Genomic DNA, 24,923 nt, shown 5'->3' on the forward strand with positions numbered 1-24,923 from the left:
GGAATAATTACTATGAAGCATTGCTTAGAATATATTGTGTAAAGGACCGTGGGTAAGGCCAAAACAATGCGAAGTAAATGCAAGGTAAACCACAAAAAAAAAAACAAATATATGAATTAATGTAGTCTTACCTTGTATTCAATATTTCGGGGTTATGACCCATTTTCAAAAAAATAACCGAATGTTGCCGATGTGCGTCTGTGTGAGTGTGTGGAGTGGACTTCGCATTGTTTTGGCCTTACCCACGCAACTTTATACTATATATATATATATATATATATATATATATATATATATATATATGTATATTATTTATATATGCATATGATATATATATATATATATATATATATATATATATATAGTTATGTCCCCCCTCACACATATATGAATGTACGTGTGTGTGTGTGTGTGTGTGTGTGTGTGTGTGTAAGCTACTGGATCTGTTTCTGTAAATGGATCTTAAGTAAATTTTATTATTACGAGTTTAAGTCAGGCGGCTAGCTGACAGAATCGTTAGGACGATGGACAAAATGCTTAACAGTGTTTCGCCCGTTACTACGTTCTGAGTTAAAATTCCGCCGAGGTCGATTTGGCCTTTCATCATTTCGAGGTCGATAGATAAAGCACCACTGAAACACTGGGGGTCGATGTAATTGACTAGTCCCCCCCCCCCACCAAATTTCAGGCCTTGTGCCTATAGTGGAAAGGATTATTAGAAGTTTAAGTAATCGTGAAACTCATTTTTCTATGACTCCTCAGAGAAACCATGTTTTTTTCTTTAAATCTATACACATTATCAGAACAATTGAAAAAACAAAAAAAATTTCTATCAATAATATAACCTAGAATAATAATATCAACAAGATTAGAAACAAAATGTATAATGATGTATTTAATGGCTAATGACCGAATACATACATACATACATATGCACATACATAATGCATACTTACATACATACATACATACAAACACACACATATGCACAGGGGTCACCCGGTCTCCCTCCTTCGCGGTGAGCAGGAATTAATCTTCACTCTTCGTTCTTTTGCTCCATATGGGCTCAACTCACTACCTCTCTTCATCTGACACTAAACCCATATGGATTTCCACACACATCTCACACCCAACTGCCTCCCCTTTACATACACACCTGCATACCGCCTACGTACATACCCTCACCACACATACATCACTATACAAACACTGAGACACACTCTTGAAATCATTACTCACTTTATACACCATTACACACCCACACCAACCTTCCCACTCCTCACACATTAACACCAAGCACTTCTCAGCACCCTCACCATACACCCACACACAGTATATCTATCTATCTATCTATCTATCTATCTATCTATCTATCTATCTATCTATCTATCTATATATATATATATATATATATATATATATATATATATATATATATATATATATATATATACGTTGCATAACTAATAGTTACCCTTGTTTTGCCTTGAGTGAAAACCTGGCTCGATTTTCAACGGTCTATTGCGGAGACATGTAACAGAGCAAAATGCACTATAGACGTACCATGTTTCAACAAAGCGATAGAATACAAATCAATATTTCAAAGATACGTAAATGGATATTTGACATGTTGGTACGTGTGCCTAATCTGCTTCACAGTCGCTGCACAAAGCTGCTTCTACTTGCGTAACATTGAACATCGATTGCAATAATATTTATATTATATAAATATATTATCTATCTATTTATCTACCTATCTATCTATCTATCTCTGGCTTGGCAATGCTATCGAGACGCACTACCAGTTCGAGAGAAGATCTACAGACACGGTTCGAAAACCACCGGACCGACCTGCCCGAGATGCGGTCAGAGCGACGAAACCGTTCTGCACGCACTCGTGCAGTGTCCAGATATTTCAGAGCTGTGGACCTTCGTCGAACGGCTGTTGTCGCGTGTGGGACGAGCCCACTTATCAGCCGAGTCTATCGTGAATATTGTTCCGCCACCTTCCTTTAAACGGGAAGGAAAAACGGTTTTTGTAACACTGATAGCTATGGCAAAAGAATGCGTGTGGTGGACGCGTTTGAAAGGTCTACAAACAAACACTTTCCTCTCTGGTCAGTCCCTCGTCAACTTTTTCAAGTACCACTTGAAAAGGAGGATGAGGATAGAGAGGAAAGTGTTGTCGAATGAAAGTTTCAATAAAAAATGGGTAAATGTGGCAAGAATGGTAAGAATGAAAGACGACACCATTTTAAGCATAGACTTGTAACAAAAAGAGACAAAAAGAGAGAAGGTACTTACTTTCATGTACCTTTAAAAAAAAAAGCCTGAGGTGACCGTGGTCTTTTCCGTAGGCTTTTCTCTCCACGGATAAACCTAATCTGTTCCCCGTTTTTTACATCGACTGTGATACACGATCCCTATTGATCGCCCCCTCCCACGTTTTTTTTTTTTTTTTTTTTTTTCTTCCCGCGATCCCTTTTGATCCAAATTATCCCCCCCCCCAAAAGCTAGCTCTACTTTGTAATTTGTCCATTTTCTGTATTTAGCCCTGTGTGGCTATAATAAAAAGATATCTATCTATCTATCTATCTATCTATCATCTATCTATCTGTCTGTCTGTCTCTCTGACTCTCTCTCTCTTTCTCTCTCTCTCTTTCTCCCTCTCTCTTTCTCTCTCTCTCTCTCTCTCTCTCTCTCTCTCTCTCTCTCTCTATATATATATATATATATATATATATATATATATATATATATGTATATATATAAACCATATTACTAAATAATATCTTCGAAAACATATGTCAGCACAGTATTATGAAAATTTTAGCTGTTAATAAACCTACGACACAAACGAAAGGCCAAAATTAAATTCATCTTAAGACATTCGTTCATTCAACCAACAGCGACGTCATTGAATAACTAATTTAGTTTATGAACATAAAAGATAAAAATACCATAGTAATTCTATACTTTTTGACAATTTGAAATCTATATAGAAAAATAATACAAAAAGATTTAGATGTTTAGCATTTATTAACGGCTAAAATTCTTTCAGATGTTCTGTTGTAAGTTCAGCAATTTAAATTACCTTGATAATGTTGAGTTGATATATATTTTCGATATATACATATATTTACATATACATAAGAAATTCTATCCACCAATGCAATGTTGAGCACTCATTCTTGTCGTTCGACATTTACGTATAAGTATATACTCAAACACGATAGAATTAAATAGACGCCACATAAAGCATTGGTCTATGCGCATTTTAACTTTAAAGGGTTTATGCTATTTTATTAATTGACATTTTTATGTTTCAGGTTCTATATGTGACTGTTTAATCATGCCACGTGTAAAAGAAACCTTAGAACTGTTTGAATTTCAAAGTGGCCGTATTGTGGGTCAGTCTGAAGGTGCACTTAATCAGTGTAAAACAACAGAAAACCTTGAGATCCTGCTTTCTACAGTTAATAGAGTGCAATTCACCAGAGACGGGAAGTTCACATCACCTCACCCAAGTTGGCCAGGGCCCTCTGACTGGGCTCTTCGCTTTGGTAAGAGAAGTGTGGAGGGCAATCGTTGTTGCAAGGCCTCTGACAGCAGATCAAGTTGAGTTCAGTCCAAGAACAGCTGTCAGATATGTCGATAAACCTGGCTACTATGGCAGAGCAGCAAGAAAGAAGCTACTTCTTCGACCAGCCAAAAAGGTGGTGAGCTGACAGAAATGTTAGCACGTCGGGCAAAATGCTTGGCGGTATTTCGTCTGTCTTTACGTTCTGAGTTCAAATTCCGACGAGGTTGACTTTGCTTTTCATCCTTTCGGGGGTCGATAAATTAAGTACAAGTTGCGTACTGGGGTCGATCTAATCGACTGTCCCCTCCTGCCCCACAAAATTTCGGGCCTTGTGCCTACAGTGTAAAAGAATATCAAAAAGGGAAAAGATTGGACCAGTGATTTGGTAGAAAGGCCACTAGCATGTTGGAACACTCATGATCTCTGATGAGTCTAGATTTGCTGTATGTTCTGACAGTTGTCGAATGTGGGTCTGGAGACTCTGTGATGAAGAATTTGTCCTGAAAAGATTGCAGCCAACAATGAAACATGGTAGTTATTCTGTGATGGTTTGGAGACCAATTTGAAATAATGGTCAGTCAGAGCTAGTGGAGTGTGAGGGACACATAAAATCAGATAAATATATGTCCATAGTCCAGAAAAGACTCGTTTCAATCTTCTTCAGTGAGGAAATGATTAAAGATGACTCATGTAACCTTGTGACATAGCTGAAAATATCCAAGATTGGTTCGAAGAGGATGCCACTAAAAAGGACCCATCGCCAGTCCAGGTACCAGATATGAACCCTGTTGAGCATCTTTGGGGCATAATAGACTGGTCATTTCATAAAAAGATCAAGAAAGCATCTTGAAAGCCAGATCTTTTGAGATTATTGCATGAAACGTGGCAAGAAATTCCGCAAAAGAATATTCATCTGATCAGTAGTGTGCCTAATAGGGTCCTCGTATTGAAAAATGAAAAGGGCATGTCTACTAAATATTAGATTGTCACATTATAATAATTAATAATTAATAAATTTTAACGATAATAAGAGTGTCTACTTACTTTTGTCGTGTCTGTGAGTATGTATATATATATATATATATATATATATATATATATATATATATATATATATATATGCGCCCCAACCACGTGTGTGTGTGTGTGTGAATGCAGATATGTGTGTACATTCTGAAACTGATCCGCACCGCACCCCAACAAACAGGCATAAAGCCCTCGATAAACGCAGATTCTACAAAATCTGACTATTCAGATTGACTATTGAAATCTGAAGGTAATCGAGCGAAATCTTCATCGTAAGGCAATTCTCTGTGCCAAAATCAAAGAGCATATATCGATTATATATTGAACCCCTTTTAGTCTATTATGCATAACAATTGCTCATGTCCCCAACCGATATGAAGCAATATCTTTGACATATGAAACAATATCTATGATTTATTATATAGTAGTATAGCTAGAGTGTGTACCACCGGGGCAGCCCCTGATTTTATTTCCGACCTCCCACTGGAGGCGCATTCAGACTTTACCTATTTGAACAACAATTTCAAAGGCGCCACCCCATAATAGCTTAGCTCAGGTCAGACTGTACCGCTCACTACTCTGTCTTGCTACGCTACTGTGATTATATAGATTAAAGTATTTTCCGTTTTTCCAATTACAGAAGTCAGCCCCTGTTCCAGTGAATCGTGCAGTCACTTCTGTTTGCCAAGCCCAAGAACTATTTACGAAATCCAAGACCCATGGATCTGTGCCTGTCCAGACCATCTGATACTGTCAAGCGACGGACATAACTGTGTGGTGGATGAAGGTTTGTCCCTATATGCGCTAATTGTGAATTTCTTGTTTTATTACATAATAAATTTATTACATAAATAATAATAATAGATTTACTAAACAATAATATTTTACTACTTGTAGGCGTAGATATGACTGTATGGCTGAAAAGCTCGCTTTCGAATTACGTGGTTTTGTGTTCAGTCACACTGTGCGTTACCTTAAATGCGTGTCTTCTACTATAGCCACGGGCCGAATAATGCACTGTGAGTGATCTGACGAATGGTCACCGTGGGGTATCCCGTCGTATATAATGCATATGTATATATACATACATACATACATATATACATACACACACGCACACACACACACACACACACACACACACACACACACACACACACACACACACACACACACACACACACACACACATATATATATATATATATATATGCATGTATGTATACATACATACATACGTATATATATATATATATATATATATATATATATATATATATATATATATATATATATATATATATATATATATATATATATGTATATATATATATATGTATATACGTATGTATGTATGTATGTATGTGCTGCACGGAATTTTGTTAGTGAATGGCTTATAAACACCTTCCACGCTGCAATTGTTTTCGTTCCAGCACACGATCTCAGAGCAGGTCCTTTGCTATGCAAGTACAGCTCCGTAATATATATATATATATATATATATATATATATATATATATATATATATATATATATATATATATGGTTGTAGGTAAATTTCACTATAGTAAATTCCACTACAATAAATTCCACTATAGGTAATATGAATACATTTTAGATCACACTTTATTCCCACATTAAGGTAAAAATGATGGCGAGTACATACAAGACCAACATCAAGGACCCATTTTCTAGGTACTTAACCGCATCAGGAATTTCAAACCCTGAATGACACGTTGGAAGTGCTGGGATTCGTAAAGCATGCTGCCCCCAGTTAGGTATGTTACGTGAAATTCCAGGAATAGTTTACAACAATGATTGTGCATCATCATCGAGATTTTGTACAGCAGTATCTATTACTTCCAGTGAAGATACTGTGCCCGTTCTCATTATTTCCCTTTTCATTGAATTAACTGCCTTTCGGGCATTGACGTGTTCACTTCTTGCTGAGATATTATGGGAGCCCGTTAAAAAAATAACTTCTGGTATACTGGAGTTGAAATCTGTATGTAGTCTAGCCCGGCAACCTTTGTAAAAACGTTAACAACGCCAATATATTTTTGTTTTGCTACTGTTAACTTCATTCTTTTCGTATATATCATTCTCTTCGTCGCAAAGCTTACGTTTTTTTCTTTTCTTATGTTATAAATATTGCTATGGTTGAGGGTTTCAAAGTTCAAAAATTAAAATGAATTGAAAAAAATAAGCATTACAGTCAAATACAGTTAAAAAATGAGTAACAATGGCATAAACCTATACTTTAACTAACGACTAATTAGTTGAGAACTGTGTAACAAGGGTGTGTGTAATTTGTTTTCTATAGAAGGCGGCGAGCTGGCAGAAACGTTAGTAGGCTGGACGAAATGCTTAGCGGTATTTCGTCTGTCTTAACGTTTGGAGTTCAAGTTCCGCAGAGGTCGACTTTGCCTTTTGTCCTTTCGGAGTCGATAAATTAAGTACCAGGTGCGTATTGGGGTCGATCTAATCGACTGCCACCCCACCCCGCCAAAAAAAAAAAAAAAAAAATTCGGGCCTTGTGCCTAGAGTAGAAAAGAATTAGTTTTCTATAGACCGAGTGGAATTTACCGTAGTGGAATCTACCGGTCCCGATATATATATATATATATATACTCGTCTTCCCCTTTGTTGCCTTTTCTGTACCAGTTACCTTCTTTGGTTTGGATTTCCGTTCCTTTATCTAATCCACTATGCGCCGTTTTACCGCAGCATCCAGTAATGATTTCTTTTCATCCAAAACTTTTCTGGCAGCTCTTTCCATGACATCAGGAGGGGTATCCCCCCTTGTAGTCTTCCTATTGTAATTTCTAGGCATGGCGTGTAAAAGTAAAATAGAAGGGGTAAGTTGATACATTGTAACAATTAACCCCGATCATAGATTACCTCGTACACAGCACTAGCAATGCATGGCATCCAGGACACACCTTCATATATCGAAGGCAACTTCCAACACTTCCTAATGAGCCAGAAAGTACTTCAGTAACACCACTCGTGCTTTAGTAGTTAAGGAAATAACTTTGTGGCAAAATTATACTTTATATATAATGATTCTTTCTCATTAAGCACCAACTCTGAAATTTGGGGGTAGAGGACTACGTCGACCCTAGAGATAAAATGACTCTTTAGCATATCGACTCCGAAATAATGAAAGACACTTAATCTCAGCAAAATTTGAATTCAGAGCGCAGATCCGGAAGATATGTCACTAAGCATTTTGTCTGGTGTGCTAAAGATTCTGCCAGCTTTTATCCGACTTTTATATCCTTTGTTCTTTAACCTTCCACCTCTTTTTCTCACTGGACTGTGGTGATGTTGGAGCACTGCATTGAAGGGTTTTAGAATTTATTCTCAATGATCTCTTTCACCGAGCCGTTATATAATGGGGATGTAAACAAGCCAACACCGATTGTCAAGCGGAGGGGGAGGGCAAACGTAAAGACACATATCCATAGATACGCGTACGCACGCGCGCGCGCACACACACACACAAACACACACACACACACACACACACACACACACACATATACAGCCCTCCCCATACACACACAAACGACGGGCTTTTGCAGTTTCCATTTACCAAATCCAATCACGAGGTTTTGGTCGGCCAGGGGCTATAGTAGGGACGAGCTCAAGGTGCCACGCAGGTGGACAGAACCCAGAACCACGCGGTTGGAAAGCATATTTCTTACTATGCAGTCACGCCTTCGTGCAATTATATATGTGTTGGTTTTTACAATAGCATGGATCTGGAGATCTAAGCAAGGGTGATCGTACATAGTTCATGTCATTTTAAGAAAATTGGTTAAAATTAAGTTGTAACCATAGTCAAATGGTAACATAGATAAGAAGTAACATAATTGAAATAAAAATTTGTAATTAGAGAAAAGAAACTTTGTTTACAATATAAAAGTTATCAAGTCATATATGTAATCTGTTAGTAAAACCTAAACGGCATTTTTCATCGCGGATTACTGGTGTCAACAACTGAATCGATCTGAATATATTACGAAAGTGAATAAGTACTGTCTCGAGTCCTAGGACTCATAGAGCCGGTTATCCGATTTATAAGTGACCGCAGTCAAAACAATGCCTCCCGAATGGGATATCAGTTTACCACAGGGTCATTCATTTACAACTGAGTGAATTGAAGCAACGTGAAATGAAGTGTTTTGCTCAAGAACACAACCCACTGCCAGGTCTGGGAATTGAAACCATAATCTTGCGATCCTGAGTGTAACACCCTAACCACTAGGTTACACGCCTTTAACTGAATATTTTATCGATACTTATTTACTGTGCAAGTAATGGTGAGTGGCTGTGTTGATAAACGCAATATTTCATGGGGGATCTGAGATGAGAGAAGCAAATATTAATGAATTCAGTTCGAGCTTCTGTCATCTTCGTTTCTTATGTCACTTTTATCAAATCATATAATGCATTATACACTTTTTTTTTGTTTCAGAGCAGAGTAGTTCGTTTGCAGGATGGCACAAACACAGAGATTCAACAACTCACCAGATATCAAGTATAACAGGTATTACTGTTAATTTAACAACTTACCATCCCTATATATGTCACGTGATACACTAATCCTATTTCCTTAGCGTCCATTCATCATATATGATATACATTCTCAATGTTTATCAACGACCATAGTAAGTTGGGACTTACAAGAGGAAAGCTTCATATTGCCCAGATCGTATAAAGCAAAGGCTAACTAAAAGTTTGAAGTCAACCATGGACGTTTGGGACAAATATGAAAATGCTTTGAACAGAGAAAGGGTTAATATTTATCTTACAGCTTGTATGAGTCAACAGAATGTAGGGTTCCACGTAAGGCAACAAAGGAGCTTCTACATGGTCACAGAGTGTTCTAGAAACAACAACCAAATCTACTTCAAATCACACCTGGATGGTTTTAAAAGAAAAGACAAGTTAGATATTGTGACTATGGATAAATGACAGAATCAGAGACAAGATGAATCAAAAACATAGCTAGAACATCTTTGATTAAAGGGCTGTTCAATTAGGGCTGACATAGGACTAAACAGTCATAATACCAATTAGTAAGCATTCCATCAGCAGTATTGCGTCATAACACAGGGAACGAATAACATCTACTTCTTACTACTTTTAAAAGCAGCATTGTGGTACTAACTTTAGTAGTAGTAATTCAATTGAATTAATACATTCACTGAACTCTAGTAAATGTGTTAACACAAAGTTAGTCAAGTAACGGTCCCAACAATCATATTTGTATCCACACAAGTCACAAACATTGCACTTACAACTTCTACATCGGCTATCATCCACCATATCTATTTAACGAGTGCGTTAAAGACATTTTCTTCAGACTCGGCAGTTTTTAAACGTTTTAAAACACCGTTCATCAATACTTATTTCACTGTATTAACCTTATTATAACTCGATCAATGTCAGACATATATTCAAGATTCTTTTTTTACAGCAAAAAAAAATTTCATTACTAGGGTGGAACCGTTCGAATATTAAATAACAGAATGTGAGTTATGTTGGTGCTTCTCATAGAAACAAGTTCCGAGAGAACCTGTTTATTCAGTGCTGTGGTAAACATTTCATTTTTTTCTTTCCTACGAATAATTTTGTTCTAAATCACAATAGCTACAGCTTCTCACGGCTTACGTACTAATCCAAATTTGCAAACTTCATTTAACTCGCTTACTTCGATTTTTCTAAATTCACTTTTTCCATACACAAGTTTCTCTCACATTACAGTAAATATATTTTAATACCTGATCTTTAATTGTGTAAGAAGTTGCTTCAGTGGAAAAAAGTCTCGCGATGGCCATTTCAATCTTCCTTTTCGCGTCCGCTTTATGCAGACTATCTTAGTAAAAGCTTGTTTATAAAGCTTCTCCTCATACCTTCATTTAATTTTCATTCTAGAATTTTCTTGCTTGCCCCACCTGAAAAAAAGTTTTGTAATCATTCCAAATTTAATTTCAATTCATTAGAAATTCCTTTTAGTTCATTAAATTAAAAGTACAGGCCAGTACGTAATTATACATTTGTGAAGCAGAAAACAAGCATGGAAAATTTCTCAATGTCCTTCACAAAATGATCCAGATCTGAATACTGCAAAACAAGTTATCATATCGTCTTCTCTTAAAGGTAGTCTTTTACTATATGCCATTGTGAATTGGATCGTAACAAGGTACATATTTATAGATACATAAACTAAATCATTGTGAGTTAAGGTATCACTTTCAGGAAACAGAACATCAGCCTCTGACTCCTCAGCAATTAGAGAGATGCCCAAGTTACAAATTCACAAATTCAGAGCCCATTTTCACAAATACAACATCTTCCGGATAACAAAATTACTTGTCAAAATGTTCTCGTATTATAATTTTATTTATTTAGCTTTTGAAAAGTTTAATGTCATACTTAGTTACTAGCGATTAATAGCATTTTCATGAACGAATGTACGAATGGTGTAAGATAAAGGAAAGTAACTGACATTAAAGGAAACGTGAAGTTTTCATTGTAAACTTTTACTCCTCAACAATAAAAATTTAGCGGAGAAAAGCTTACAAGAAAATATTAGTAGGGTAATTTCTGATCTTAAATAGTATTATCTATTTCTTTTTAATTTCAGATGAATCAGAATCTATGAACAATAGATCGACCCAGAGAGCCTTATTTCATAGCAAACAAACAAAAAATGGTAGAATAATTTCTGATTTTGTTTTGCCTTGTATATATTTGTGCCTATACACAAGTATACATACATACATACATACACACACACACACACACACACACACACACACACACACACACAAACACACACACACACACACACACACACACACACATATATATATATATATATATATATATATATATATATATATATATAAGTTTGGTGCAAATTTTAAGGTCTCTATTAAAAATGAAAGTGTCCATGATTCAGGCAATATCTATTCGTTAATATGATTTCCATTGTTTTCTAGAACTTCATTCCATTACTCAACAAGTTTATAAAAGCCACGCATGTAAAATTGATTAGGTCTTGACGCGTGATATGAATCCAACTCATTTTGAACCCCTCTTCTCTTTATGTCATCCTAAGACCATTGAAATGGTTCTGTAGTCCCCGAAACAAGTGACAATCAGATGGAGCAAGGTTTGGAGAATATGGAGGATGAAGCAATATTTCCCGACCAAGCCCTTCCAATAGATCTTTGGTGAGTCGAGCTGTTTGAGGACTAGCATTAACATGATGGAAGATGACACATTTTCTGTTGACTAAGCAGAGTTGCTTTCTGTTCAAAGCAGCCTTCAAATGAGGAAATTGATCACAGTAGAGATTAGTAGTATTTGTTTGATTGTTGTCTAACAGTTCGTAATGGACGATTCCTTCAATATCCCATAATGCAGTCAACATGATCTTTCTTGGATGAAGTCCTCCTCTTGGTTGTTGAACAAATCCTCCTGCTCCACTGATCCACGATTCGCGGCGTTTAAAGTTATTATAAAGAATCCATTTCTCATCACCTGTAACAAGCCTTTCTAAACATGGTTCCTTAAAGTGTCGTGAAAACAATCGCTGACAACAAACAACACGCTGTTGCAGATTCTCTGGAGACAGTTCGTGCGGAATCCATTTTCAGACCACTGAAACCTTTCCGATTCTTTTCATTTGTTGTAGCTCAGTTGTATGGGATACGTTAAACAGTTCTGCGAATTCTCTGCAAGTAGCGGTTGAATTTTCTGTGACAACAGCTTCCAACTCTTCAGAATCAAGTTGTTTTCTACGACCATCTTTTGGCTCATCTTTCAAACCATTTCCTGCAATGTATTTCACTCACTACATCATCCCATAAGCTCTCTGAAGGGACTTTGCTGTTGTGCTTGCATTGACATCTTTATGAAATTCATAGAGTAAAACATGTCTAATGTAATCTTTAGACGGGAAGAACATGAATGCAAATATAGCAGAATGGAAATTTCTCAATATATATCGACAGAAATCTATTCTTTTGTTTAAATGTATAAATACTTCAACAGAATTTTATAGTTTTGGTTTTTGAAATAAAAGGATTCCATCTTTTGACTCCATTGATATAGGAGATGTTAGTCTGTATTTCCTGTCACGAAATTTCACTTCTTTGATCAGCTGAACTGCTTGCTAATTGAAATAGCGCTTAAGTGTCTAAGTATTCTACAAACAGGCCTACCCTAAACAGAATCCTGAGGCAGAATCAAAGTGAGACAATATATAACAAAGTTGGATCTGTGGGATACATATACAATCCATTCGACTGGCTGTCAATTCCCGCCAGTTTCTGTTACAATGCAATAGTAAACCTCCCTTGCACGTGATTGCAAAGTGAACTAGTAAACAATTCAGCTACACTGCGTCAAAGAAAAATAACTATAAGTTGACTAATAAACTTCAACTAATTAATTCTCAAATGTGTCATTTTATGTTGCTAATGTTATTTTTGTTGATACTTTAAGGTTCGTCAGTTACACCCGGAAAAATATCTGCCTATGTTATTGTCCCTTTGATCCTGTTAGGGGCAGGTGTAGCAGCTTTCATTTTCTTGAAGCGGTGAGTATCTGTTTCGCCTCAATATTAACATGATGAACCAATAATACCTATAACTTTTATATACGCCAGTATTAATTTCTACTTGTATAATAAATTTTCCTCTTAATGATTGAGTTCTAACGGCAACACATGCATTAAGTTTTGTAGAAGCTAGACTTTACATTGGTGCCACAGAATCAGGTGTTTTTACATTCACAGATGGATGATGCAGCTTCGAACTCACGTCCAAGATTAATCTAGCTTACAGTGCAGGATTTACACGTATACTTACAAAGTAGATATTCAAAATATAAATTTACCTATTTTCCCGTACAACCGTAGATGGAGAAAATAATGATTAATAATTTTAATCAATTTTCAGCTATTTTGGGTGTCTCATTAGAGCCACTTGACCAATGCCAGCGAAACAAGTAGGAAAACGCTTATATACATATCAAATGAAATTGTTTTAGAGACCTGGGGCTACTAGTTTGCATACTATACGAGTGTAACTCTAATATGCAAAATAATGACTCATTCAAACATTATATTGTATTCCCCGTCCCTACAGCAGTGAACAGTACACTTAATTTATGTTACGTACTTGCAGCTATATAATTGACTGAAACAATGAATTATATTGCATCTATTGATCGATGAAAATCAAAATACACAACACGAATTGGAACTTGACATCCAAGTGATCAAATCAGAGACATTAAAAACATATAATCGGTATATTAATTTTCAAGCATCATATTGTCTTAATTTCATCTCAGTCTTTACGAACAGAATGATTGAAAAAATTCCGGAGTCGCACGATTTGCAAAGAGATAAAAAAAGAGCTCTGAAATTGCATTCGATCATCTTTTCTCGGCACTGATATGCCTTTCGTAATAAGTCTCCTTTCATACAATGTGAATTCTTCTTCATCGAAGAGAGTCATCTCTTCAGAGGAGACATACCTCTCTTCGCATATTTTGATTGCTTTATAAATTATCACGATTGTATTTCGAGGAATACTTGTTTCACATTTTCGGACAATTTTAGCTGTGTCCTTTAGCGTCAATTTAGACCACATCCCTACAAGTGGGTGGGGTGGTACTGAAGTAAAGGGGGTACGATTATTCCGTGTGATGCGCTTCTTGCTGTTGTTGTTGTTGTTGTTGTTGTTACTGTTGCGTAGTAGGTCTCTCTACCTATTTGCTCTTCACTGTCATCACCAGTTGTGAATGGGAGGAGTTTCTGAGGTATTTGACAACTTCTGGAAGTGAGGACGTGGCAATATTTTTCCATCTTACTATTTACAGGCGTCGAGCTGAAAAGAATCCACATTGCCTCCTTGAGAATGATGACAAATATTCCGTGGACATTTCCTACCGGATTCTCTGCCAAGACTCTTCAAAAGATATGATTGACGGTACTGAAAACCCTATAGAAAGCCAGAATAGTACCCATGCCAGTTAGACCAAACATGTCATCTCTTTCTTTTTTTCTTACAAAAATATAAAACAAAACCAAAAAAAAAAATCAAATATTTCATTCACATCATCTGTTTTCATTCGAATAAAACAAAAAATAAAAAAAGATTTCATTCTGTGCATTTTAAGTTCTTTGGTATTTTCTGGCTGGGTAAAATATTTTTTATCAAAAATATGATTCGTTAATTAATACATAATGTAATTAATTAGATGATTTGAATTTGTTTCTACACAGATACACCTAACAATTCTTTATCGATACTCTTTAGCTTTATTCCATATTACTCAAGATTAGAGAACCTACGAAAGATCATACATTTCAGCGATGCGTATATAAGATATATATATATATAAGATATATATATTTGATGTATATAAGATAGAACAATATACGCGTATCTATTGCTTGCTTCGGAAGGATTACTCTCCATTGTGCTCTTTTCTCGTTCTCCATCACAGTATTCTTTAAATAATTATTACTAACGACATATATAAAGCTACACTGTTGCATAAGAAGTAGTATACGTTTGATTAAATCTATCCCAGCACATTGTGACCAGATTGCGGATTTTTTTTACTGTTTTCGATTGCAACCATATTCACTTACAACCACTCCAGGTTGTACTGTGCTTGTTCTTACGTCATGGACTTAAACATTTCCCTGCTTAGTACCACATCTGTACCTTGGTGTCTTTAGAGTTATACGATGAATTTGGCGAAATTGTTACAGCGTCATACATTTCATAATTTTTAGTATTGATCCAGTGACTAATGTCTCATCTACAGTTAATGAGAAACAAAAAAAAAACCTATATTGTTAATCACGACCCACAATAATACATTTGTACACTGAATTGGTCACATAAACAAGTTGTAAAGTTCTTAAAAAATATTACAGTGAAAAATGAAACATTTCTAGCACTTGCCATTCCTTCTATCTGTGGGCCTTGAAATTTATAATACTCGCAGGTTCGTGAGCCTTCCTTCTGCGGATCTGGGCATAACTGATTTACTGAGAGAGGAAGTGAATAAAAAGAAAAACAAACGTGAACAAGTAAGGGGGTAGAAGTATTGTCCCATGTACAGGACTGGTATAATTTATCTTTTACTTGTTTCAGTTATTGAATGTGGCCATGATGGAGCAATCACTCGAAGATTTTCGTGGAACAAATCTACCCCAACGTTTATCTTTAAGTCTCATACTTAATCTGTTGATCCCCAAGGCCGAACATTTAAGTAACGTGCACGTTAACAAACCAATATCGGTTGTCAAGTAGTGTGTGTGTGTGTGTGTGTGTAGCGGACAAATATACGCACACACAAACACGCACACACAAACACTCACACATATGTATATGTGACAGGCATCCACTCAGTTTCCTTCAACCAAATTCACTCACAAGGTATTGACCGGTGTGGGGCTATAGTAGAAGATACTTCACCCTGGCGCAGTAGGACTGGACCTTAAACAACGTGGTGGCAAAGGAAGCATCTTACTCACGTAACCGTGCCTGCAACAATAATTCAGTATTTATCGACTTCAAACGGACGGAAGCAAGATTTGATCCGCCTGTGAGTTGATCTCAGAAAACAGAGATCCGGAACAATACTGCAAACACCTCTACAACTTTGTCAACAAACAATCTCACTATAATTTGCTTAATTGTTTATTTACGAACTTTCATAGACAATCTTATGCATTTTTTCAGACTATTTACCTGTCTGCTTGCATTCCATCTTTTACTTTATTAATTCTGAACAGTTAAATTTCTGCAAAGCTGTGCACTCACCGTGCACTCACTGTACACTAACATCAGAAATATATTCACCGTTTTTCTTTCTAATATTAAGCGTGCGACTCTAATATATAGGTCTGTTATTTTGGGAAACCATTAAACAAGAAATTTGCATACATAATTAATTCAACAACTACTTCACTTTTCATTCGAAGATAATCTGAAGAAAAATAACAAATCGTGCTTACATATACATACACGCGCGCGCGCGCGCGTAAATGTATATCTATTTTTATATTCACAAGTATATATATGTGTGTGTATGTACATACACACTTCTTTGTATCCATGTTTACGTGCATACCATCACACATATGTGAGCGGGTGTACGTGTGAATGGAAACAACGAGAATGGACGAAAGAGAACCGATTTGTATACAGCCAGTGAAAATATAACAGGCAAACACTAAAAGAATATTCTGAATTACCTACAGTGTCGCTGAATGTAAAGATCATTGCAGTAATGTCTATTACCATGTTAACTACAAGGACAAGTAAGTAGGTTGATAGGTATGTGAGTGGACGGACAGTAGAGCAGGCGGAGACAGTTGTTATACAGTAGTTACATATTCAACGACATACATTCTTAGCAGATGTAGTCAAGAGAAACAGATTTGTTAGTTCGTTCGTATAATGAGTAGTATTATCAATTGAAATGGTGGTCCCTGCGCCATAGGGTACAATTTATGTCCCTGTCAGCCACTCCCCCAGCTCCGATTTTGTCCCCATTTTCGTTTCACTTTCCTGGTTATTGCACTCGAGCAGCGCACCAACATCATCCAGTCACAGTTTTACTCTCGTTCGCTTTTATATATCACTGTGTTAGAAATCCTTTATTCTTATTTCGGAATTATAAGGGCGGTGGACTGGCAAAATCAATACAGCATTGGGAAACACGCCCTAAAGTATCTATTTTGCCTTTTTTACGTTCTAAGTTCAAATCCTGTCGAAGTCAGTGTTTCCCCCTTTCATTCTTATGGTTTTGTTAAAATAAAGTATCTCTCAACTAGTGGGGGTCGATATAATCGACTGCTCCGTTCCCTCAAATTTCTGGACATTGTAATATTGTAGAATTTAGGGTTACGGGTTGGCAAAGATAAATTGAAATCCGGTTTCAATCCCTGGTTACAGTAATTTTGCCTTATTTACTCTAGTTCAAGTACGTTCAAGTGCTCTCGTTCAGAATGTCATAATGGTTATGACATTCTGCATTCCCTGAATTCTATATTATTTTGTCAAAAGGCTTCATTCATTCTTCTTCTTCTTCTTCTTCTTCTTCTTCTTCTTCTTCTTCTTCTTCTTCTTCTTCTTCTTCTTCTTCGTTGCATTAGAAGTGAAACTGGCAACTTTTGGTTAGATTTAATGACAGGACATTGATTCACAGATGGAAAAATCACGTCTCTTAATACGCTTGTAAAATTAAGAAAAGTATGAAAAAGGAAACAACAAGCATATATATATATCATCATCATCATCATCATCATCATCGTTTAACGTCCGCTTTCCATGCTAGCATGGGTTGGACGATTTGACTGAGGACTGGTGAAACCGGATGACAACACCAGGCTCCAATCTAATTTGGCAGAGTTTCTACAGCTGAATGCCCTTCCTAACGCCAATCACTCAGAGAGTGTAGTGGGTGCTTTTACGTGTCACCCGCACGAAAACGGCCACGCTCGAAATGGTGTCTTTTATGTGCCACCCGCACAAGCCAGTCCAGGGGCACTGGCAACGATCTCACTCGAAAATCCTACGGGAGCCAGTCAGGCGGTACTGGCAACGGCCACGCTCAAAATGGTGCATCTCATGTGCCACCCGCACAAGAGCCAGTCCAGGGGCACTGGCAACGATCTTACTTGGCTTGCCGGGTCTTCTCACGCACAGCACATTTCCAAAGGTCTCGGTCAGTAGTCATCGCCTCGGTGAGGCCCAATGTACGAAGGTCTTGCCTCACCACCTCAGCCCAGGTCTTCCTGGGCCTACCTCTTCCACGGGTTCCCTCAACTGTTAGGGTGTGGCACTTTTTCACGCAGCTATCCTCATCCATTCTCACCACATGTCCATACCAGCGCAATCGTCTCTCTTGCACACCACAACTGATGCTTCTAATGTTCAGCTTTTCTCTCAAGATACTTACACTATACACATTAATATATCCACTAATCACGTCTACATCTCCCACACCATGAACTCTTAACATACTCTTCAACATTCTGAAGAGGTCTGCCAAACCATTGGCCAGATTGAAACGTGCGTAAATGACTAATTACATAACCTCCACATAATAAAACAACGGCTAACTAGCCCAACAGAATTGCTTCTTCTTGTATTTGTTGCTCCATTCTCCACATAAATATAATTATAAACTACGGTTTAAACAGTAAATTACCTGCCTCTGGATGCCCTCTAACCAAGACGGTACCCGCATAGGTGATTCCCAGGAGTGCCTCCGGATTTAAACATCCCCTGGTTGCTTGGATGCTTCAGACTACTCCTGAAGGATTGAGGCAAGCCTATCATTTACCTATATATATATATATATATATATGTGTGTGTGTGTGTGTGTGTGTGTATGTGTCTTTGTGCGTCTGTGTTTGTCCCCCTACCATCGCTTGACAACCGATGCTGGTGTGTTTACGTCCCCGTAACTTTGCAGTTCAGCAAAAGGTGACCCACAGAATAAGTACTAGGCTTACAAAGAATAAGTCCTGGGGTCGATTTTCTCGACTAAAGGCGGTGCTCCAGCATGGCCGCAGTCAAATGACTGAAACAAGTAAAAGAGTAAAACAGTAAAGGAGTACGTAAAAAAAGAGCACTTACGAGGGTTACAGAATATTTATTCGATAAAAGGGAGAGTGAAAATTTTAAAGATTTTTCTAATGAATAAAGCAGACATGCAAGTTACTAGACGCACCCAACTCCTCTCCAGCCTGAACTTTCACAAAGCTGATTGGAAGGGTATCGAGAAAGCGGTTATGGAACAGAACTGGTCTGCCAGTCTCTCAACAGAAGATATTGCGATAAAGCTACAACATGTTATGACGATCATCGTGACATCTGCAGTAAGTTTGCTCCAGAGAAAATGCCAAGCAAGCAGTAAGATAGAGTACCCAGGGATGGGAGAATTCTAATGAGACGACGAGAAAAAATCTCAAATCGTCTAAATAGGCCAGTAAAGAATAACTATCTCAAACAAACATTGCTCGAGATCGAAAATGAACTCAAACACTTCCATGAAAAGGAGAGGACAGAAATGGAGGCCAGGGCTGTCCAAAATGTTAAAACAAACCTTAAAACCTACTATAGATATGCAAATAAATCTGCTTCAATACGGTACAAATAGGGCCATTATTTGAAGAAAATGGCTCACCGACTGCAGACCCCCAGATCAGTGAATACTGAATGCGCAATGCAAGAGTGTTTTCACTACTCCTTTGGGACACTTGCAAGTAGCTATGTCTGGTAAGTTCTTTGGCTCCACAGCTCTACATAACGAAATGGCAATTATTGATAGCATCAACATAGAGGAAACTGATGTGATATCAGCCATTGATGAAATGAGCTCAAATTCAGCCACAGGTTGTGATAGATTCTCAGCAATTCTCCTAGCAAGACCATTTCAAATCCTCTCTTCTAGAGCTTCCTCGCAACTGGTAGACTTCCCAAAAAGTTAAAGGAAAGCATAATATGCCCCATCCATAAGTGAGGTAGCAAAGCAGATGCTAAGAATTATCTCTCTAACTTCTCATATCAGCAAAGCCATGGAGCGCATTGTCAGGAAGAAACTGATTGCGTTCCTTGAAGATAATGACTTGTTTCCTGGCATGATTTTCGCTCAGGAAGAAGCTGCCTTACACAGCTTTTGCAGCACCATGACTGAATGTTGAAACAATTACTGAATCGCTCAAACGTGGATGTAATAGATTATGACTTTCGGAAGCCCTTTGATTAGGTTGATCACTGGATGAAATGTCACAAACTACGGTAACTCAGCAGAATTGGGAGAATCGGAGAGTGGTTGCGCGACTTCTTAAAAGACAGAAACCAGGCTGTAGGAGCCAACGGAGCCCTCTACACGGAGACATTACTAGACACTGGAGTATCTTAGGGGACTGTATTGGGGCCGCTGCTGTTCATGGTGGCTCTTTCAGATATGCTGTCAGTTAAACAGACAGCCACGAAAGTACTACAAGTAATCAAGGAACCTTCTGATGCTAATCTTCTACAGAAAGATCTAGGTGCCACATATATAAATGGGCTGAGGACAACAACATGCAATTAATGCAGGAAAATTCCAAGCCCTCTGCTACCAGATGATTGGTGTTCAGAAGTCCCACCAACAATATTTTGGGCCAAAAGGAGCGGCAATCATAGAATCACATACGGTGTGTGATCTTGGGATTGATATGAGAAATGATCCCTCGTTTCACTTGCATGTCACCAAAATGGTGGCAGTGTTCAGTCGAATGGCAGGATGAATTCTGAGAACTTTAGAAAAAGGGACCAGAAAACTATGCTGGTCCTATGGAGGCAATTTGTCTTCAGCCGTCTGGTCTACTGCTCTCAACTGTAGTCAATTTTTAGTCGAACGACCTCATTACTTATATATATATATATATATATATATATATATATATATATATATATATATATATATATATATATATATATATATGTGTGTGTGTGTGTGTGTGTGTGTGTGTGTGTGTATGTATTATTTTTCGAAATTTTTCTGGAGAACATAATTTTCTTTGTGGTTGGGTCGTTGATGGCTGTATGGCTAAGAAGTTTGCATCCAAACCACGAGGTCCTGGGTTCTGTCGTACTGCTTGAGATCTTGGACAAATAATATTTGTTATACCCTCGGATTGACCTGTATCTTCTAAGGCATATTGGAAAGACTGAAACTGTATAGAAGCTTACCTGGTACATATTACCTCTGATTGAGGAAGTACAGCCTTATCACAAGCACGGTGTCACACTGATTGTACCCGAAAATTACGTTAAGGGCTCATGTGTCTGTGGGATATACAGCTACTTATACCTTAATTCTGAAGCAGTTTGTTCAGATGATCGAACAACTTGATCCTCATTATTGAACTATTGACGTGCAGCATAATCAATTTTATATTGGAGTTCCTTGAGCAGGGTCGTCTTAGTAGCAAGAAAACCCCTTGGGCAAATCAGTGCACTGACCCCTATAGTATTTATTTATTAACAACAAGCCATACCATTTATAAATTCGAATTAAGACCTGTGTGACCATCCTTTAAGACGGTACTGTCTTATAATGTATCTTAAAAGTTCCCCAATACGCAGAAAAGTTTGGAAACCACCGATGTATAGGTTAATACAGCTATGAAACGTAACAAAATTGTTGTTCAACAAGAAAGACTTCATGATATTTCGAGAAGAAGAAGCGAACTCGCAGAAACGTTAGCACGCCGCGCGAAATGCTTAGCGGTATATTGTCTGCCGTTACGTTCTGAGTTCAAATTCCGTCGAGGTCGACTTTGCCTTTCATCCTTTCGGGGGCGATAAATTAAGTACCAGTTACGCACTGGGGTCGATGTAATCGACTTAATACCTTTGTCTGTTCTTGTTTGTCCCATCTATGTTCAGCCCCTTGTGGGCAATAAAGAAATAAGAAACGTTAGCATGCTGGGCGAAATGCTCAGCGGTATTTCGCCTATCTTTACGTTCTGGGTTCAAATTCCGCCGAGGTGGACTTTGCCATTCATCTTTACGGGGTCGATTAAATAAGTACCAGTTACGCACTGAGGTCGATGTAAGCGACTTATTCATTTGTCTGTCCTTGTTTGTCCCTTTGTGGGCAATAAAGAAATAAGAAACGTTAGCACGGCAGGTGAAATGCCTAGCAGCATTTAGTCTGTCTTTATGTTCTGAGTTCAAATTCCGCGAAGGTCGATTTTGCCTTTCATCCTTTCAGGATCGATAAATTAAGTACAAGTTAAGTATCGGGGTCGATTTAATTGACTGGCCCCTCCCCCCAAAATCTCGGACTTTGCACCTAGAGTAGAAAAGAATATAGTTCGAGAAGGCGCGTGGCTTATAGGCTAGGTATTCATTTCGCGATTGTAAGGTCGTGAGTTCGATTCCTGGCAGCGCGTTGCTGAGTTCACTCAGCTGACAAAAATGAGATGTACCCGTAGTGTAAAGGTACAGCTCTGTGTCTCGCTGAGAATTACGTTAAGTGTATGCGTGTCTGTGGAGTGCTCACTCACTTGCACGTTAATTTCGCGAGCAATTTGCTTGGATCAACTGGAACACTCTATTGTCGTAAACGACTGCGAGCCAGGCAGGCAATATATTTCTAACGTCCCCAACCTTCAAATAACACATAAATAAACTCGAGTTTTCAAGTTTCTTATTGACTACTTTTTTGTTTGTTCGTCTGTCTGTTTTTTTTTCCTGTCTTTCTCTCTACCCCTCTTACCTCATTTGTGTAACACAAAAATGAATTAATATTATTCCTTCTCTTTCTCCCCTCTGTCTTCACCTCGGCTTTTCTGTTTCTGTTTGTCTCTCATTTCTCCTACCTCTTTCACTATGCTGCCTATATCACATTTTTTTTGTTAGGTTATTACCTTTCAGCTTTTTTTTTTTTTCATATCTTGCTTCACCTTTCCCCTTCCTTTACAATAACAATGACAACTGCAGCGAAATAAAAGCTCACCTGAACACAATAGTAACAATGCCTGTAACAACATTTCTCCCTACGCCTTCAAGTGACAGAGCATAAGCTAGAGAGAGGGAAGAGAGGGAGAGAGAGAGAGAAAGAGAGTGAGTGTGAACAAAAATAAGAGGGGGTGACTTATTTATTTATTTATTTATTTTGTTATAAGGAAGGAGGTTAGCGAAAGAGAATGACAGAATAAGAGACAGACAAATAAATAGGTAGAGAGAGAAAGAGAGAGAGAGAGACTGAGAACTAGACAGAAAGGATAAAAAATACAGAGGGTGTAGGATATTGAGAGAGAGACACGCACACACACAAACAATTAAATAGAAAGTCATAGAAATTTAGGCGAGAAGGTGGAGCGGTAGATGAGCTGGTCTAGATTTACTAAATTATATACAGATTGAAACGAGTGACACCTGGCTACTAAAGTCATGGGAATCAACAGGTAGAAACCAGAAAAGAAAAAAAAAAAAAGGGGGAAACATCATATCAAGGAAGAATAGCAGAAGAAGAAAACAACATTCATATTAAGAGAAGCAAAGGAATGTACAGGGAAAACAAAATACAATAAGTGATTATAGGTCTTTCCATCTACGAACTTTCATTTATCAAATACAAATTTTGCACTATATTTTTTGCTACCTTGAAAACACATTTGTACATATAAATATATTATCAGACATTGCTCTTTCTCTCTATATATAAACTTATATACATATATACATTAATATACTTATATATATTACATACTTATATTCATATATTCATACACACATATACATATATAAATATATACATCATCATAACTTTAGAAAAAGATGTCTTGCTCAACAGATAGGATACCTGTTGCCTCAGGAAGGAGATGGTGTCAAACAAGTTATTTATCGCTACTACAAATATTATTATTTATACTTTTGTGTCGAGCAGGTGAGTTACATTTTTTAAATGTATTTTATATTAAATGTTTTTAACATCATTTCATGTTATAGAAGAAAACAACAGCTCATAGATATACATGCCCGCCCGCATGACACACACAGACATTCACACAGACAGAGACGCAGACAAAGACACACACACACACACATTCACATACACACGCATACACATATACACACAGACACAGATACGCATCACCCTCAAGCTTGAGTCTGTGTGAATATATATATATATATATATATATATATATATATATATATACACACACATACGCACACACATACACGCACACACAAACATGAATTAGAAAAACAACACTTGAATGGAAGAGAAGGTCGAAGGCTAACTATATATACATGTGTAAACATACATACATAAATACACACACACATACACACATACATATATAATATACACACATGGAAGCATACACAATTATGAACACATACACACAAAGTAAAGTTTCAAAGTGATCACCCACATTTTCCTATTTGATACCCACTACAGTCAATACACACAAACATTTATGCACATATACAAACGTACATAAATATATATACGTATTTAAAAAAAAAATATAGATATATATACACACGTACGTAAATACCTATGCGTAAACATATATAAGCAGTTGTTTGTATTCACACATATACGAACACCCATACAGTCAAACAAAGACACACAAACAAATTAAATAAAACGTACACATTCACTTCTTATACACATAGGTACATAAATGCATATGTACATACATACGCAGACACATAGATACACGTATGACCAAACACACACACAC

The 24,923-nt window shown here is 37.2% G+C and overlaps 2 protein-coding genes across 3 annotated transcripts in view; both read left to right on the plus strand.

Annotated features, from left to right (window-relative positions):
• The window catches only part of LOC106868258 (low-density lipoprotein receptor-related protein 5), a 90,750-nt gene extending 75,933 nt beyond the window's left edge, over positions 1-14,817 (plus strand). The window contains exons 16-20 of one of the 2 annotated variants that reach the window (XM_089357852.1): positions 5,250-5,396; positions 9,093-9,164; positions 11,268-11,336; positions 13,136-13,229; positions 14,519-14,817. In XM_089357852.1, coding sequence (XP_089213978.1) covers positions 5,250-5,396; positions 9,093-9,164; positions 11,268-11,336; positions 13,136-13,229; positions 14,519-14,675 — 539 coding nt within the window. In that variant the 3' untranslated portion in view covers positions 14,676-14,817. The remainder of the gene's footprint in view (positions 1-5,249; positions 5,397-9,092; positions 9,165-11,267; positions 11,337-13,135; positions 13,230-14,518) is intronic. The other variant, XM_089357854.1, reaches the window with a different exon arrangement.
• An 8,574-nt stretch (positions 14,818-23,391) lies between these two features.
• LOC128248740 (uncharacterized) overlaps positions 23,392-24,923 on the plus strand; it is a 42,470-nt gene continuing 40,938 nt past the window's right edge. Inside the window, exon 1 of the mRNA XM_089357855.1 lies at positions 23,392-24,115. Coding sequence (XP_089213981.1) covers positions 24,007-24,115 — 109 coding nt within the window. The 5' untranslated portion in view covers positions 23,392-24,006. The remainder of the gene's footprint in view (positions 24,116-24,923) is intronic.

The sequence above is a fragment of the Octopus bimaculoides genome, chromosome 9, assembly GCF_046866305.1.
Source record: "Octopus bimaculoides isolate indiv1 chromosome 9, ASM4686630v1, whole genome shotgun sequence".
In the NCBI taxonomy this organism is placed as follows: domain Eukaryota; kingdom Metazoa; phylum Mollusca; class Cephalopoda; order Octopoda; family Octopodidae; genus Octopus; species Octopus bimaculoides.